The sequence below is a fragment of the Aaosphaeria arxii genome, assembly GCF_010015735.1.
Source record: "Aaosphaeria arxii CBS 175.79 unplaced genomic scaffold BU24scaffold_3, whole genome shotgun sequence".
Taxonomy (NCBI): Eukaryota; Fungi; Ascomycota; class Dothideomycetes; order Pleosporales; genus Aaosphaeria; species Aaosphaeria arxii.
In genome coordinates, this window is record NW_022983476.1 from 1608133 (window position 1) to 1625592 (window position 17460).

Genomic DNA, 17460 nt, shown 5'->3' on the forward strand with positions numbered 1-17460 from the left:
TTTGATGACATCGAGAAGGAAGAGCAACGAGAAGAAGAGACTTGAGCCAGGATATGACGATGAGCTGGTCTGGTTCCAACATAAGAGCCCCAGGCCCAGCTAGACTAGGGTATCTTATCTGTCCCCACAGGCGTGACATATGGTCATCAACAAATAAAAGACCTGGTTCAAGGTCTGTAAGATGATGTGCTCGTGGATCTCCCGTCTTATGGGATCAGTGCCAGGGAAGCCCGATGGGGCCCCAAGATTCTCACGATACTCGACTTGGTCCTGCGCATCAGCAAACCTATTTGAGCGATCAAAAGCGTCGAGATGACAGTGGCGACTTCCAGATTCAGCAACTACCCAGGTCATTTGCAGATGAAGCTGATGAACATATTACAGGGCAAAGGATCTTTTTTGAAGGAACTTAGTCTGATTGATCGATCGATACGGCAACGTCGACAACGTGCTAACCCTAGCGGGCCTCAACCCCATATCCATCTACTCAAAGGAGAATAGGGTGACCCCAATCATCTTCTTATCCCTCATGTATTCGTACACGCCGTGGCCGATCTGACTAGAATGCAGTGTTGAAGCAGCAACAGTTCTTGCATTCAGGTAGCCGCAATAGAGGACGAGACGGATAGAAGCCATTCCGAATCCTTCGACAAGATTTTACACTTCGCTATAAGCAAATACCAACGAACTGAAAAGTAGAATAGCTGCTATTCGAGGCTGGTGCTGATGCACAGCTGACGGACAGGATCCACCAACATTGGTCGATGTCGCGATCATTCGTTCGGTTCGATCGGTTGCTGTCGTGTAACCGAATGACAGACCCCTGCGGGCCACGCGAAAGGCCGTCAGAGCTCGTGGCTGGAGGCGGCGCAGCAAAGCCAGTCATATCGGAATCTCAGTCTTCCGTTTCATCAGCCTCGTAGGATATCTACCACCCTTTGCACTTTGTTGCGCTTCATGGTGTAACACGACCTGTTGCTGGGCATCTCACTGTGGCTACACGATTCCATCACTTAGCATCGTCTTGACCGCCGCTGATTTGTGGCGCGAAGATTACCCTCCGACCCCATCTGAGGCTCAAATCGCCCCCAAATAGAACCCCACTTCAGATTGGACTCGTCCATATCTTGCTATTGGTTGAGCATTTTACCTTCCTATACCTTTTCATACCTTGAGGCTGGATGCTCCCACTAGAAACAACATCCCAACCCGACCATATGATCGTTGCTGATTGACATGCTGACGCTATATCGCCTTTACCACAGGACTGGCCCATTGTGACATGGCCGCCCTAGCAGCGATCTATGCAAGCATATGACGATCACCCGTAGCCACCCTGCAACATGCATGCTCATCAGCTCAGATCAGATACCAAGGGCATGGCCAATTCGAAGTGCCTATAACTGAAAGGTCCTTGATTGGTGCGGGTTGAGCAATGACTTGGAAATGAGCTGAAGTATCCCAACACCCAGTCAGATCCTATCGTCACCTCACTGCAGTCATGGACATCTGCTTCGGTTTCGGCTTAGCATGACCTAGCGTATGGGTAACAATCCACACTAGATGTAGGTCAACGGTGTGGGGATAACGGTATACTTGACCTGGTCCCCGGTAGCGCTGTATGCGGCTATATCAGACCACCAAGTGCGCTGTTCTTTCACATGTCTTACAATGGGTAGCCGGAGAAGAGCTGAAGCCCTATTTAGGACTGTTCAGCGCCATTCAGTTGGAAGGCCCTTGTCAAGAGGATCCGATTAAGGCTGTCGGTTGCCAAATGCGGCCACAGCGTGTATGGAACAAGCAGTCAAGAGATCTATGAATCTTACCACGCTTTGCAGAGCCTGTTGTGGTGAATCAAGAAAACGGTTACGCCACGGGATACCTTCCTGTAGAGACTGTAACCTCAATTGGCTACAATTGAATGAAGAGAATCTAGTAATCGTCATTAGCGCAGTTGGGGTCTGTTAATTGGTGCTGACCCCTTGTAGCTATGGACTTCGTGGGTCTTTGAATGTTGTCTCGGAAAGATAGCCAGCTCGCTCTGGTATTTCGGTGGACCTGATCAAGACTTCTTGCATCATACGGGGTAGCTACATAGAAGAAGCTCTAATAATCCTGTTCTGGTCCAAGAATGACGGAGAGAGCTACTAAAGACAATTGACATTGTCAGTGAACTGTTGTAATTAGAACTGCTTGTTAAGCCCGGTCTATTCTTGTGAGGCAAATTATGCTAGTAAGACGTCTATATGAGTTCTAGCCATTCATGAAAGATTAGAATGAAACATCATTCGATACAAGACTTGATTTCCTAGTGTAAGTTTTGTTTCCCAGTAATAGTCTATGAAGGAAGTAGATTAGAACAACGCGCGCACAGACCATGTATTCTTGGCGATCAGCAACGGGAACTTTTGTTCCTCTAGCGACCAGTGACAACAACAACTCCACAGCTTCAAACTGCTTCGCACAGCTTCATATTCCCACGCCCATTCAAGTTGGCAATATGCAGGTCCACGCAGTGCCTGATTCTGAGCGCGCCTATGATTCCTCCGGAAGGAGGCTACCATGGGGTTTCGATTTCGCAGAGTAAGTTCAAGTTCGAGGAACAAAAGCAGCCGCCCCCCTGCCATTGTTGAAGTTGGCTTCCGCGTTCTTCAAAGCTGACCTGTACGTGAAGCTCCGACCATGCGCAACGGCGCATCCCAGAAGAAAAGGGACCATTTGGTAAAGCGCGGAAGCGAGGCACCTCAAGAAGCAAGACCGCGACGCCGGCACGGTCAAGCAAAGAAGATCAAGCGAAACTTGACGATATCCGCGTAATCGACGACATATTCAACAAGCAGAAACTACAAGAACAAAAAAGAGAATCGATCCGCGTGCGCAACCTCCCCGCTCCTTCAGCAAATCTTCCTCTTTCTGCTTCAACCCCGAACCTCATCGAGGCTGCCGGGCTATCGAGCTCGTTCCAGCCTGGCGCATCGTCCAATGCATCAACAAAGGAGCCAACCGAGGTTTTGCTATATGGATACGGGAACGATGTGCAATGGGCCGCTATCGACTACTATGAAAAAGTTTCAGGCGGCATCATATTCGAAGAATACGACAGGCAACCGCCTAGCGCACGCTACAACCTGACACTCAGCCAGCATAAGGCTGCTTCCTACCGCTCCCTTTCGAAAGGCTCACTTCGTAAGATCAACGAATATGTCGGCGGAGAGCATTGGATAAAGGTCACATTCGATTCTCCAGAGGCCGCTGAACGCGCATGCCACTACTCGCCGCATGTGGTTCAAGGATTCAAGGTCTTTGCAGAGCGATATCGCGGTTCCCCACCGAATGAAGACAAGCCATTGGCCGCATCGGTAGGAGCATGGTCGTCACAGACGGCATCACCCAACACCGTCTCCTCACAAACACTTCAACTTGGAGGGTCATCAGCGACTCTGTCTTCGGCCACAGCAACCGGCTCCACACCTGGACTTCTCCCGCGATACCCATCTGAGCCTATCTTCAAAACCGCAGGTGGATTTCCTGAAGACGAAGGAGACCAAACCATCATTCCCACCCAACCGTCGCATGCCCCTGCGAGAACGACATCCACGCAGATAGGGCACGACCGAGGACGCACGACCCTTCGAATCAAGGGCGCCAAAGCAGCCGTCCTTCTTCCCCCTGAGAAAGCTTTCCTTCCAGCCGCTCCCCGCTGGCAACAGACATTTGGATCATGGCCTGTCATCGGCTGGATCATCGGATCTAACCACGGCATAATCGGAGACCAGGTGCCTAGGAAAGAGGATGGCACGTTCGACAGCGCGAGCGCGAGTCTCTACTGGCGACTTTGGTATGGCGTGGACTCATGCTTCGGCACAGATTTCTGCGGAGTGAAGGAGGCCGAGTACGAAGAATAAAACAATTCTTTTCCCTATTCTTGTGCAGGTTTTGGCTGAGATGATATACCAATTGGGAGGAAGGCATCGGGCGGAGTTAGCGTGTTTTGATTAGTACCTCCTGTGTACATGTCGCATTATTCCGGCGTAAATCAGTATAGTAGTGCTCACTAGAAGAGACGTCCATCTTTAGGGGTATAATGCTGCTGGCTAGGGTAGATCACAAGAATAATTACTATCCGAGGCTTAATAATTCTTCTGCAATTCGTACATTCATGTCAAACGTCACAGATCACGGGGAGAGGATAAAGGAGCAGTATACAATGCTTTCCTTAGACGCTAAACGCCATGGCCATGAGAGACAGTACATCTAGTGGAAACTCAAAACTATTCATCATATAGTCGTAGTCGCACACGACCCTCTAAACCACCCGCTACCCCACATCACATCACATCACATCACGTACAGTGCATTAACACTCCTTCTCGCAAATCCCTTCAAATTCGGTATATCCCCTGCATTGCAATACATCGCGCGCGTGGTGGCCGCTTTTCTTTAGACGTATTGCGACAACCAGCGGATACCCTCGCCGTAACCCTGTCGCATAACCACACTGCACATGAAGACCTCGATTGGTCGGATACCCTCGAGCGGGACCTTGCCCTTGCCGGTGGTCTGGTAAAGGCCGAGGGCAGCGCGGAGCTGGTCCTCGGAGATGGCTTCAGGGTGGTCGATCTTGTTGCCCAAGACGACGAAGGGGGTGCTGGCAAGCTCCTCCATGGCGAGCTGGAAATCAAATCAGTCTTTCATGTTCAAGAAGGACTGTGTCCTAGGGATATTGGGGATTGCCTTACGAGAGCATCGAGCTCTGCCTTGGACTCAGCCAACCGCTCGTGGTCCTTTGCATCGACAAGGAAGACGATGCCGCTGACTTCAGGGAAGTAGTCGCGCCAGAGACGCCTGGCCTGTGCGTGACCTCCGAGATCGAAGGTGGTGAACTTGACGTTTCCTATGGAGAGCTCTTCTGAGGTGGGGTGAAGAGTGGGCTGGAGGACTGCCACACGGTCGTTCTTGAGCATGTGGAGGAGGGTCGTCTTTCCGGCATTGTCAAGGCCGAGGAAGAGGAGTTTGGCATGCTTGTTGAGGAGGCCGAGGGAGGCGAGGACATCGTAAACTAGGTGTTGCTATCAGCAATGCATTTCTTGGTGGTGATGTATCGGTTGTATGGGTTAAGTGCGTAAATGTCTCGGGTGAGGACATGGAGTGCTTTGACACAAGTTCCATTGGAGCAACACGTTGCGATTATGGCCGGCGCCTGAGGAGGCCGCTGAGGCCGCTGGCTGTGTTCTGTGCCAGCCTGTGGCTCTAAAGGGAAACCCCATCACTGAAGGGGTTCCGAGAGGTCGCAGAGATGTGGTTGGGAAACGTGTGATTTCTCTGGCATGTGTTCTGGAGGACAGGCTCGTGTGGACATTTGGGATGCGGGCATGGAGGTACATGGAAATACTTACACCTATGAAACGGGTTAGCGGGATTTTCGTCGATTCAGAGAGGTACTGGACTCACCAATTTATGATCCACATGGCTGCAATACTATTTCAGATGCGTAGGGTTGTGGAAGTGTTTGGGCTGTTGCGGTGGTGAACGAAGGCAAGATTTCGGGAGTCTTGCGGCGGTCTGGCGATGTTCTGGCTCCATTGCCTTGGCATGGTCACGTGCACAGCGGAACGGGTGTCTTTAGCGGTATCTTGACCATGTCTTTGGCGAAGATCAAAGCCGACGATGTGCTCTCAGCCTCTCAAGAATGCACATACAATACTACAATACATACATTGTTGGTGCACGGTCAACCCAATTATAGTCCATTACTCGTACTTGCAAGGTCTAGGGACGTGGATTGAGAACAGTCTTGCCTTGCTGTTTTTGTCTGTTCACCGATATCAATGCGCGCAGGCCAACATTGCATATGTGGCTTACAGCAAGATGTTCTTCCTCCCGTTTCAAACGACCGACTGGGGTGTTGTTCCAAGGCATGCCCCCAAGAGGCTCTCTTCTGCTCCGTGCTTTGCTAGAGGTTCTCTCGAAGACTTCGCTGTGCCACATGAATGATACTCCAGGTGTATACCTGTATAGGCCTGGGAGGGGGAGATGCTACGAGTAATGTATCTCATAAGTGAACTGCAACTGACTACTCCACACGGAGTGCTGTGTAAACCATTCCGCGATGTACAGAACCATTCTGCAATGACGACTTTATTTAGCGTTCTTGCGAGCGAAGCGAGCAAACCCATGTGGCCGGGCGACTAAGGTCGGTCTGTACCTAACTTGTACTGTACAGGAAATCGTTCAAAGTCCAACTCCATTCCAGGTTTAACTCGTTCAAGGACAAGACGGGTTCGCTTCGAGGCATCGGCTTGCGAGGATGTTGCAAGTCTGTACATACCTGTATGGACCTAGAGTCAAAGTACTCCTGCTTTTCTTCGTAAAGCGAGACCAATGATGGACATGCGCATTGTGGTTACTGCTCGCGTAGAATGCAGGCCGCTCTACAGAAAACCATTCGATCGACCGATCCCAGACCTTGTTGAGGGAGGAAATGGTTGGCTAGACTTCCAATTAGGTAGGGAATACGAGTAAGGTATGGGTAGGCTACTGAGTAGTTAATGGATTCCTTTTGGTACTAGAAGATCGCCGGCGGGAGGTTTGACAGTATTACGCAGCGACACTTGTGTATTGGCATTGATAAATCATTGGGCGTGTAGGCTTTTCTTCCTTTCTCAATTGGCTTGTTGTCCATCTGGTCGGAAGTGCCATGCGGCTCCGGGATGCATTGCATTATGTATTGGTGTCGAGCAAGCAACCAAGTCAGCTATGGAAGTCTCTTCATGTGCATCCCCCCTTAGGGATACATACGAGTACACACGATGACGATGACGATGAATGCAATACGTTGAATCGATAATTTAAGTTGAGGAGTTGGCAGTAGGTTAACTCGGGTCTAGACTGCTATCACTGCATACAAAGGCGTGGGCCGTAGTGGAGATGAACCCGATGAAACAGGGCGAGCACCGCCGAGTAGCAACGCCAGAGGAGAAGAAAAAAAAACCAAGGTTTTGAACGTTTGAAGGTTCGATTGATTATTGGGGGTTGGTTGTTGTGCTTATTTTTGTGCAGTGCAGCGGCCGATAAGCAGAAAACCAGCGGAAAGCACAGACAATCTCCATCCTTAGTCTACCGTGGTAGATATGGTCTATGACATCCTTCCCATCCCATCCCACATCCTCCATCATCGTGAGTTCCTGCATGCATCGCCGCCCGCAGTTGTTGCCCTTCCCTCAAAACCGACCTACCTCCGCCCGTCTTTTTTTTTGTTTTCTCTCCTCCCCCTCTTCCTCCCACCTCCATACAATCTCTACCTTTTTCAGACCGGAGTGTCAATTGTTGCGCTCGGTACTGAAGTCAAACAGTCCTAGACCCGCAACTGTTTCCTCTCCATTCTCTTCCCCGCGCCTGCGACCATCGATTCCGATTGCCTGTCTGACTGCCTCCGATTGACGCACACCGCTTCCCGCCCACCTCCCTACCTATATAACCCCCCGAAACCCTTCCTACCATTATTATCTCTATTCATTTCCTCCTAATTCGAAGCCATGGTTCTCATTGAAAACCAAGAGTACCTCTGTGAGGAAGAAAAGCGTCTGAAACAGGACAGAGAACGCACAGCCTACTGGAAACGGTGGGGTCCATATGTTGCTGAGAGACAATGGGCTACTGGTCAGTTGCGATCGCTAACTTTCTTGCTGTCCAATTGCTAACCTCCCGAACAGTGCGCGAAGATTATTCGTAAGTTTCATAAGGTTCTATGCTTTTCCTTAATCTGTCCATGTACTGACCATCAATTGCCTACAGCCAGGATGGAGATGCATGGAGCCGTAAGTGATTCGACTTCCGGGTAGCTGACGGACAATCTTGTAAGCTGACAGAACACGACAGACTTCACACACGACATGGCGAGGACGCGAGCCTTCCGTTGGGGTGAAGATGGCATTGCTGGTGTCTCCGATTCGCATGGATTGCAGAACATCGCATTTGCCTTTTGGAACGAGAAGGAGTACGTCGCCTCCATGGACATCTAGAGCGCCTTGACTGACATTGCTGTAGCGACTTCTTGAAAGAGAGATTGTTTGGTCTGTCGAATCCTCAGGGTAACCATGGCGAGTCGATCAAGGAATGCCATTTCCACCTCGATAATACCCCAACTGTGCGTATCTCACCTTACAATTGCATTCGAGTCTAACGTTTTCAAAGCACTCTTATATGAAATTCCTCTACAAATATCCCCAGCGCAAATTCCCCTACGAAGACCTCGTTAAGGTGAACGGCGAGCGTACCAAGTTGGATAAAGAGTATAACCTGGTTGACACAGGAATTTTCGACGATGACAGATATTGGGACATCTTCATCGAGACTGCAAAGGAAGCCGACGATGAGGAAGAGCTCCTTTTCCGAGTTACAGCATACAACCGTGGGCCCGAACCTGCTCCGCTTCACATTGTCCCCCACGTGTGGTTTCGCAATACTTGGGCTTGGGGCCACGAGGATGAGAAGTTGAAGCCCTCGATCCACAAGGTTGGCGCGACAACTGCCCAGACCAAGCATCACAAGCTTGGAGAGCGCTACTTCCAGCTCTCTCCGTCTCCTGGCATTGGCTCCAGCGGTGAAGACATCCAACCAAAACTCCTATTCACTGAAAACGACACGAACTTCAAGGCCATCTGGGGAGGCGAGAATCAGACAAAATACGTGAAGGATGGAATTCATCAATACATCGTAGACGAGAAGCTTGATGCTGTAAACCCTCAAGGCCATGGAACCAAGTGTGCTGCCTGGTATGCATTCGATGAAGAGGACGGAGTTCCACCAGGCGAGTGTGCGGTCGTGCGTTTCAGACTCTCACGTAGATACGAAGGTTACCTGGACGAAGAGCTCTTTGACGATATCATGGAGCAGCGCCGTGCTGAAGCTGACGAGTTCTACTGGCGCGTTAGTCCACTCCCGATCTCAGACGATCTCAGGAACGTCCAACGTCAAGCTTTGTCTGGTATGCTGTGGTGCAAGCAGTACTACCACTTCGTTTGGGATCATTGGGCAAACGGTGACCCTGGGATGCCCCCACCACCAGCGAGCCGAAAGGATATCAGGAACAAAGAGTGGAAACACATGTATCTGGATGACATTCTTTCCATGCCGGATTCATGGGAGTATCCTTTCTTTGCAGCGTGGGACAGCGCTTTCCACTGCATACCCCTCGCGATGATTGATCCGGATTTTGCGAAGAAGCAATTGGATCTGTTTACTCGTGAATGGTACATGCATCCCAATGGACAGTTGCCGGCCTACGAATGGAATTTTGGAGATGTGAACCCCCCTGTCCATGCTTGGGCCACGTTCCGGGTGTTCAAGATGGAGCGAAAGATGTATGGTCGCGAAGATTTTGATTTCTTGGAGAGAGTTTTCCAAAAGCTGCTTCTCAATTTCACTTGGTGGGTCAACCGGAAGGATGCCAATGGCAGCAATGTCTTCGAAGGTGGATTCCTTGGTCTTGACAACATTGGTCTTTTCAACCGTTCGGAGCCTTTGCCGACTGGAGGTATCCTGGAACAGGCGGACAGCACTGGCTGGATGGGCTTCTACTGTCTCAACATGCTGAACATGTGCCTGGAACTCGCCAAACGCCGCCGTATCTATGAAGATATGGCCTCAAAGTTTTTTGAGCATTTCATTCTGATCAGCGAGGCTATGCAATTTCGAAAAGGCGATGAAGCAAAGCCCCTCTGGAACGATGAGGATGGCTTCTATTATGATGCCATCTCCTGGGGAGGGCCATGGAGCCATCAGATGCCCGTCCGATCTCTTGTGGGCCTGATTCCATTGTACGCAACATTGACTCTCGAGCCTGAAGTGATCAACCGATTCCCCGACTTCAAAAAGAGAGTTGACTGGTTCATCAAAAACAAGAACGATACTGCGGAGCGCAATATTGCATCCATGAAGAAACGTGGCAAGGACGACCGACTCCTCCTCTCACTCGTGAGCGAAGACCGCCTAAAACGCATTCTTCAACGTATGCTTGACGAGGACGAATTCTTTGCCGACCACGGAATCCGCTCGCTTTCAAAGTATCACAAGGACCATCCTTACTCAATGGACGTTAATGGCCAGACTTTCCAGGTCAGCTATGTACCTGGCGATTCAGATAGTGGTCTCTTCGGAGGCAACAGCAATTGGCGAGGACCAATCTGGCTTGCTGTCAACTTCCTCTTGATCGAGTCGCTCCAAAGATTCTACCTGTACTATGGACACAAGCTGCAGGTCGAATGCCCTACAGGGTCAGGAGACTACATGCATCTCGGCCATGTTGCCGAGGAAATCCAACATAGGATCCAGCATCTGTTTGCCCGAGGCGATGACGGTAGAAGAGCCATCCACGATGGAAATGAGATGCTAGACTACGATCCGCACTGGAAGGATTATATGTGGTACCATGAGTTCTTTGACGGAGATTCTGGTCGTGGATTGGGCGCCACCCATCAATGTGGGTGGACAGGTTTGATCGCGAAGTTGATTCATGATACTGGGTAAGTTCGGATTGCGTAGAATTGGAGCGAAGAACCCCACTGACTTTCAACAGTATGACTTGCCGTCTTCCACAAACGCCACGAACTCCCACCAGTGCAGCATCGCACTATTTCGACGACATCTTCACCCACACAGGCAAGCCGAAGAAGCCACATCATCTCCGACGCTCATCTACTGCGAGGTCGATCGGTGTTCGCAGTGATTGGGACACAGCCAGTCATGGCGATGAGGAAATTGGTTCGCCCATCAACCGCAGCAACTCCATTGGTTACTTGAATGACGAGGCTTTGGCTCAGAAAGCTGTGGTTGACCAACGTGTTGCACACTACGTTAGCGATCAGTTGGAGAAGATCAGAAGCAACGGATCAGAGGAACTTGATGCAGCGGAGTTCGAAGCTTCTATCGACGGAGCCATGAAGAAGAGAACAAATGGCCATCGCAATGACGAAGACGACGAGTATTTCTCACGATGAACCATGTCCTCCAGCCGGAAAGAGGTTGAAAAAGGAACGGATCACCGTAGCAGCGACATATCAATTTTCCTGTAGACTGCAAAAGTTTCCTGCATTCAGCGGCGCACTGTAATGCATTTTCCTTATAACGTGGCGTACATAAATAGCTATCACGATTGTTCTTTGTCCATACCCTTAGATATCAAATAACAACTCGACAAATTAGTTAAGTACGAATTGTGATTCGCACCTCCAACATGACGCGTGAACGCCTCTCACGTGCGAACGTGAGCTTGCCGGATGCAGCTTAGCGCGGCGGGGACTGTTTATGCTCACAAACAAGGACTTGAGCCCTCAACCCCAACATTACTTCGAAAGTTCATGCACATCCAGTCAAAGTCTTTCTTTCCACCTTCTTTTAAACCCCAATCTGTGAGTGTTCCTCATTGCCACTCTCCAGGTCCCCAATTCTTTGTACCGCGCAGGTCTGTGCATTCCTTAACCCCGCAGCAATTGCCTCGCTAACAATCGGAATGTAATGCAGGTCGCCCTCGACAACGTTCACTTCATAAGACCAAAGAACGAAGCCTGGAAGAATGTCAGGATTTATCACCACAATGTTCGTATCTGCTGCATCTGATTGTACCCCTACATTGTCCAGCAAGCCCAAACCGCTCCCGCCTATCCTTGCCCAGAACCACAACAACCTGGACGTTGCGATGATCTCCGCGCAACAGTTACAGTTGGGCCATGGCAAAGACATCTGGACCGAGACCTCTGACGGATCATTTGAAGCTCTGGCACCTGCCAGGCCTCAATCGGCATACAAGAGTCCACTTCAGAGAATCGGAGAAGCACTTCGGACTCCTCGAGTTGGTCTGACACCTTCGCTGGATTTGGAAGCAGGATTGAACCATGGTGTATACGGTCGGGAGCCAGGCTTCCCACCTCCTACTCCATATTCAAGTCCGCTTTTACCTCCCAGCGGCGATAGTCATGCTAGCGAACAGTACTCCTACCAGCTAGTGCCAGGAGGTCGCTCCCCAAGCTCCGCAAAACTCTCAACGGATCATCTTGGCCACCCCAGGCAAGGATATGGAATTCCAGCCAGTGGATATATTGCCTCGCCATCACAGGGTCGAGGGATAACACAGAATCTGGGCAATGATGGGGTTTTGTCTCAAAGATTAAGCTTACATTCTTCTCTTTCTAGTAACCCTCGCACACGAGCGCCGTTTAAACCACAGAAATCGGGTCGAGGAACGAGCAGCTGGCAACTTAAACAGTATGCCGAAGCCACGTTAGGGAGCGGAAGTTTGCGCAAGGCTGTGAAGCTTCCTGAAGGGGAAGACAAGGACGAATGGCTAGCAGTGAACAGTAAGGTTTCGACACACTGCCAGGGGCTATGCTGACTGCTTGGATAGTTGTGGACTTCTACAACCAGATCAACCTGCTGTATGGTTCAATAACAGAGTTTTGCTCACCGCAAACATGCCCTGAAATGAAAGCGACCGACGAGTATGTGTGGCGTCCCTCAATCGTAGAACGAATTAGCTTACACTGTGCAGGTTTGAATATCTATGGCAAGACAGTGAGAACTTCAAGAAGCCCACCAAGATGCCCGCTCCAGAGTACATCGAGCACCTCATGGCATGGGTCCAGAGCAATATCGACAACGAGCAAATGTTCCCTAGCAGGATCGGCGTTCCCTTCCCCAAGACCTTCCCAGCCCTGCTTCGCAACATCTTCAAACGCCTCTACCGTGTGTACGCGCACATTTACTGCCACCACTACCCCGTCATCATCGAGCTCGGCCTCGAACCCCACTTGAACACCAGCTTCAAGCACTACGTTTTGTTCATTGACGAGCACGGCCTGGCTAGTGGTAGCAAGGATTTCTGGGGTCCTCTGGGCGACCTCGTTGAGAGCATGCTACGGAGTGATTGATCGATCGATAGAAAGCCATGGAGATTAAGTATAAGTCCATTACCAAGTCTGATCAATAGGCACAGGGATGGAAAGATCCCCCACAATTGGTCATCCTTCATCGATGAGGGCTCATTTTCTACATGATCGTGGTGGTGGCGTTTATATTGTTGCTTCTCAACCCCACCTAATCAAGGTTTGGGGCATGCATGTTCCGATTGGGAGCTTATTCTGTTTCTTCTCCTTTTTTTTCTCTCCCTTTCCGTACGTTTACGACATATGTATTAATGAACATGACCCCTGAACATGAAATTCGAACCGTGTAGTTTGCTGCAATTCATTGTATTGTATTACACCACATCTGACTACGCTGCTTGGTATGGGTGGATGGCTGGTCGACACCTCTCTCCTAATTACATCATGTTGCCCGTGTGCTCTTATATGACGAAATTTTGGAAAGGGAAGATACAACGCAAGAAGTTGCGTCGGAGAGAGAGCACGACCAAACGGGCAGTGTCTTTCCTTCCTCTTTGCCCTCCCTCCCCTAACAGCGGGACAGGGTAGATTAGCATACGATAGCATAAGATATATAGGATCCAATTCCACAAAATTCTCTCCTTTGTAGATATATGAGATACCAAGACGGACACATGAATAGACGAATAGATAGTTAGGTGTATATGTCCATGGTCGGACAAACATGTCAACACTGTCCCTTCCATAGAGAATGAGATGAAGAGAGCGAGATTCCCCAAAGCTTCAATCACATACAACTAATAGTTGTTTGGTTAACCCATCTTTTCAAGGACGAAGCATCGGGCAGAATGACACGGGACAGATCGGTGAGGTACGGAACAGGTAATTTATAATATTTATGTATATATATACTCTCGTGAAAGGGAGGGGTAGGCTCCCTCTCCGATCAAGCGTTACAGCTTGCTGTCCATATCCAAGTCCACACATGGCGTGCAAGCAGATCCAATGGTCGTTGCTATTGCCGTAGTGGGATGAGATGCCAACATGATTCCTTCTACTTCTTCTTTGTCGTCATCTTTCTCCTCCTTTCTTCCTTCAGCCAACGGAAGAACGAGACGTAAACTAAAAATCAAAAACAAAAGAACGCCCAATGTAAATGCGAAATAAAGGGAGGGGAAGATTTTCCAGCCAAGATGATCGGGCGGGTGGTTAGGCGGGGGAGGTGAATGTACAATAATTCTTCTGGGGAAGAAGCTGTTCGCCCCCGTCCTGTCCTTTTGTGAGTGGTGCAAAATGATCGTGAAGATGCATCGTAGATAATGTGAAAAACTTCCCGAGGGAGAGATTTCTGTGTCGGCTCGCGGTCCGGTTCAATGCAGAGAGGGGATATCCGGGTTGTGTGAAGTAAAGGAGAAAAGAAAAGAACACTAGGCTATGCTGCTAAAAAAAAAGGATTAAACAAGAAATAAAGGCGGCTTATGCGTATCGGACGCTGGAGCTTCGTTGGAACATCGGCGGCGGCGGTTGCGGAACATTGCTAGGCTGCCAATGCTGGCCCATCTGCGGTTGTGGAGGGACTGGTCCTGGTGGTCCATTCCCTCGGTGACTTCGGGAGCGGTTGTTACCACCACCATAGCCATATGGCGCTGCCGAAGCAGCAGCAGCCGCAGCATATTTCTTCTGCCTGTTGCGTCGCTTGTAGCTTCGCCAGCAGCATCCAAGAATGCATAGAGCGAGAAGACCACCAACACCGGAAGCGACAGCGATGACAATGGTTTGGTTATTGCCCTTCTTGAACCATTCGCTAATCTCGGATCCAACATTGCTGTTCGAGCATTGACCCTGGGGATATAATTAGTTCTATTGTTCAGAGTCGTTAGATTAAGATCAACTTACGTTCTGGCATCTTCCTCCACCGCTGCAAGGAGTACCATCGAGGAAGTTCTGATTGAGGCCATAGCAATTGCCCCTGCCGAACTCTGGACTAGCACAACTAAGCATGCAGTTGCGGTTGTCGCAGGCATAAGTGTCGTTGTTCTGAGTGTAGCTACCCATGACAGTCTTGCACTGTTGGTCTCGTGATGTGCACTGTCCACTGGCGCATTGGAGGTTATTGCCACAGTCCGTACCATCCTTTTCAGTCTTGTCATCTGGGCAGTAAGGCGAGCTGCCTGAACACTTCTCCTCGGGGTCGCAGGATCCTGTACTGGCTCGGCAGACGGTGTTGGAGGATGCAAGCTGGCAGTTGCGGCAGCAATCCTCGTTCGAGTCGTCACAGACGGCGTTGCTCTTGAATTTGCATGTTTGGGGATCGCAGCATTGGTTGTTGCCACAACCTTCGGTGCCACCGCAATCACATTCCTCGTCGCCTTCAACGATACCATTACCACACCTTTGGCCAGAGATGGTGGTGACGCCTCTGTTGTTGCTGAGGCACTCTGACTTAACACTGTTTCGGCCGAGGGCAGAGCAGATATTTCCAATAGAGCAGGGAGAGAACTTCTCGATACCCTCGGCTGTGGATGGATTCATGATGAATCGCTGACCTGCATCGCAGGTGCTAGAGCTGAGCGGGCAACACTGTTGGGAGTTGACCGTGTTCGAGTCTCGACAGGCGTCCGCAGTGCAATCGTGGACGGCACCAAAGGTGTGACCCGTTTCGTGGGCTATGACCTGCCATTCTGTTGGAGTTCGTACTACAACATTGGCACCCGCTACTGTTTCTCCGGAAGAGCCAGCGCCGTTAGCGCTGGCGCCCTTCGTACATGCCTGTCCCAGCCATGCCAGGCCAACGGCGGAAGCAGTGTTGCAAGTGGTCAAGAGCGTCCAATGAGAGTTGGAGTCGCTCTGCTGACCTCTCCACTGCGAGAAAAGATTCAAACGATCCTGGATGTTGACGCTGTTGCTGCATGCTTGGTTCCAGGGGGTTGCTTGCTGTACTGAAGTAGGGCAGTTACCATCCGTAACGACGAGGTCGGCCAATCCAAGGGAAATGTTGAAGGTGCTTTCGAAAAGGTTCGAAGCAGTGTTCATCTGTTGGATCACGTTGTCGCGCGTAGCATTGGTCGAGTTGAACTCGTTGGTGTAGGTGCAGTCGGTAGCAACGCCAACGAGGGCGACCTTGCGAGTGCTTGGGCAGCCAGCGGTGCTGCCGATTGTTGATACCAAATTGACACCAGCTCCGTTGCCGCCGCCAGGAGTACCATCCAATTGACGCTTGGACATGGCGAACCAGCCATCGTCGCGTGGTTTCATGCTTTGGTAAATGGGGTGTTGTGAGTCCATGTTGAAGTTGAGATTATCGCTGCCGCATCCTGCAGAGCCATCTCGTTTGCGAAGTTCGGTGTGTTCGGGGGAGGCGGAGATGTCCGAGTCGCGGAAAACGACCATGTACTCGTCATCTCTGAGATCAATATCCGGATCCAGCGAATACCTGGTCTTTTTGTATGACGATGATAATTGTACATGGTGATGATCGTGGTCGACGGTGAAGGCGCCCTCAAACAGCGGCTGAAGACCATCTCTTTTGATGTATATACGCGCCCAGCCCACGTTGTCCCAGCGATTCCCTCTCTTCACAAAAGCTGACCCTTTGTACACCTTGTGTTCGGACCTGTCGATGGGTTCCTCCTTGGTGATTGTGCCATCGGCTCCGAGGTATTTTATCTTTGCGCCTTGGACGAAGATGTCGTGGTTTGGTTCGAGGCTTAGTCGGACGCGCTTGCCGGCGTAATCGAAAGCAACATCGAACGTCGATACGGCGGTGACACGATGGTTTTTAGTGAGTATGGAGGGGTTCTTTGCGAGTCCGATCGAGGTGAGAGGGTTTCGGGCAGTGGACGTCGCGGTGGCTAAGGTTGCAAGTGTTGCGGCTGCAATGGCTGCAACAGCCCGCGAAATCAACATGGTGGTGGATTGAGTGACGAAGGTCTCCGTCTAGGAGTCGTTCGGACGAGAGGGATGGGAGGGATGCGGAGGGATTATGACAGCCACGCAGCGAGCGACATAAGGCGAATAGTGGCGAGGGCTATGTGAGTTGACTGTAGTTATGTAGGTATGTTGTTACGGGAGAGTGTGTGTGTGGAGACGGGCTAAAAACGCAAGAGTAAAAGTCGAATCGGACGATAATCAAGCATACGCTGGGCTAGAGGGAATGTACTTTGTGGAGTGAGGGAAGAAAAGAAGAGAAAGAACGACGAAGAGCCGGAGTACGAGTGTGAAGTGTGGTGTAGTGTGTAGAGTGTAGTGAGTAGTGAGTGAAAGGTAGTTAGTGAGAGAGAGAGTAGTCGTCAGCAACCGTAACAAGAGCGCATGCACTCAGCCCCCCAAGTCCTTTAGTCCTTTGGGTACCACCCAGATGGGGTATAGCGCGTGTCTAGCGGTATCTTGGCCCGCCGCGTTTTCCTTTCCCTCTCGTCCTTTGCCTCTTTTCTTGTCTCTCGACTTGATCTTCCCCCCAGTGAACCCCCAGTGACCCCCCCCCCATGTCCCCCTGTTAGACTCTCTATGAATCCGTGCACCGGGCAACACAAGCGCTTCTCAAACGCCTCTGAGACGATTCCTGTCCTTGACTGCAAGACAT

General features: G+C 50.5%; 5 protein-coding genes across 5 annotated transcripts; 3 read left to right on the plus strand and 2 right to left on the minus strand.

Moving 5' to 3' along the window:
* Window positions 1-2442: 2442 nt before the first annotated feature.
* Window positions 2443-3905, plus strand: BU24DRAFT_388636 (uncharacterized protein; the record flags this gene model as incomplete). The annotated part of the gene is made up of 2 exons (XM_033525011.1): window positions 2443-2583; window positions 2675-3905. Exons 1-2 carry the CDS (start codon window positions 2501-2503, stop codon window positions 3903-3905), a joined length of 1314 nt encoding a protein of 437 aa, XP_033385750.1. The 5' UTR covers window positions 2443-2500.
* Window positions 3906-4440: 535 nt separating this feature from the next.
* Window positions 4441-5468, minus strand: BU24DRAFT_407443 (small COPII coat GTPase sar1; the record flags this gene model as incomplete). The annotated part of the gene is made up of 4 exons (XM_033525807.1): window positions 4441-4671; window positions 4740-5059; window positions 5397-5398; window positions 5452-5468. 4 exons carry the CDS (start codon window positions 5466-5468, stop codon window positions 4441-4443), a joined length of 570 nt encoding a protein of 189 aa, XP_033385751.1.
* A 1631-nt stretch (window positions 5469-7099) lies between these two features.
* On the plus strand, window positions 7100-11177 carry BU24DRAFT_388644 (uncharacterized protein). Its single transcript, XM_033525012.1, has 7 exons — window positions 7100-7659; window positions 7713-7728; window positions 7795-7817; window positions 7879-7996; window positions 8047-8146; window positions 8194-10523; window positions 10577-11177. The coding sequence occupies exons 1-7, from the start codon at window positions 7536-7538 to the stop codon at window positions 10995-10997; spliced, it is 3132 nt and encodes a 1043-aa protein (XP_033385752.1). The 5' UTR covers window positions 7100-7535; the 3' UTR covers window positions 10998-11177.
* A 219-nt stretch (window positions 11178-11396) lies between these two features.
* Window positions 11397-13221, plus strand: BU24DRAFT_420461 (maintenance of ploidy protein MOB2). Its single transcript, XM_033527478.1, has 5 exons — window positions 11397-11461; window positions 11521-11595; window positions 12190-12353; window positions 12401-12494; window positions 12545-13221. The coding sequence occupies exons 2-5, from the start codon at window positions 11573-11575 to the stop codon at window positions 12921-12923; spliced, it is 660 nt and encodes a 219-aa protein (XP_033385753.1). The 5' UTR covers window positions 11397-11461; window positions 11521-11572; the 3' UTR covers window positions 12924-13221.
* Window positions 13222-14320: 1099 nt separating this feature from the next.
* Window positions 14321-17168, minus strand: BU24DRAFT_490587 (zincin). Its single transcript, XM_033533725.1, has 2 exons — window positions 14775-17168; window positions 14321-14720 (listed from the first exon to the last, which is right to left on the minus strand). Exons 1-2 carry the CDS (start codon window positions 16782-16784, stop codon window positions 14355-14357), a joined length of 2376 nt encoding a protein of 791 aa, XP_033385754.1. The 5' UTR covers window positions 16785-17168; the 3' UTR covers window positions 14321-14354.
* Window positions 17169-17460: the final 292 nt, after the last annotated feature.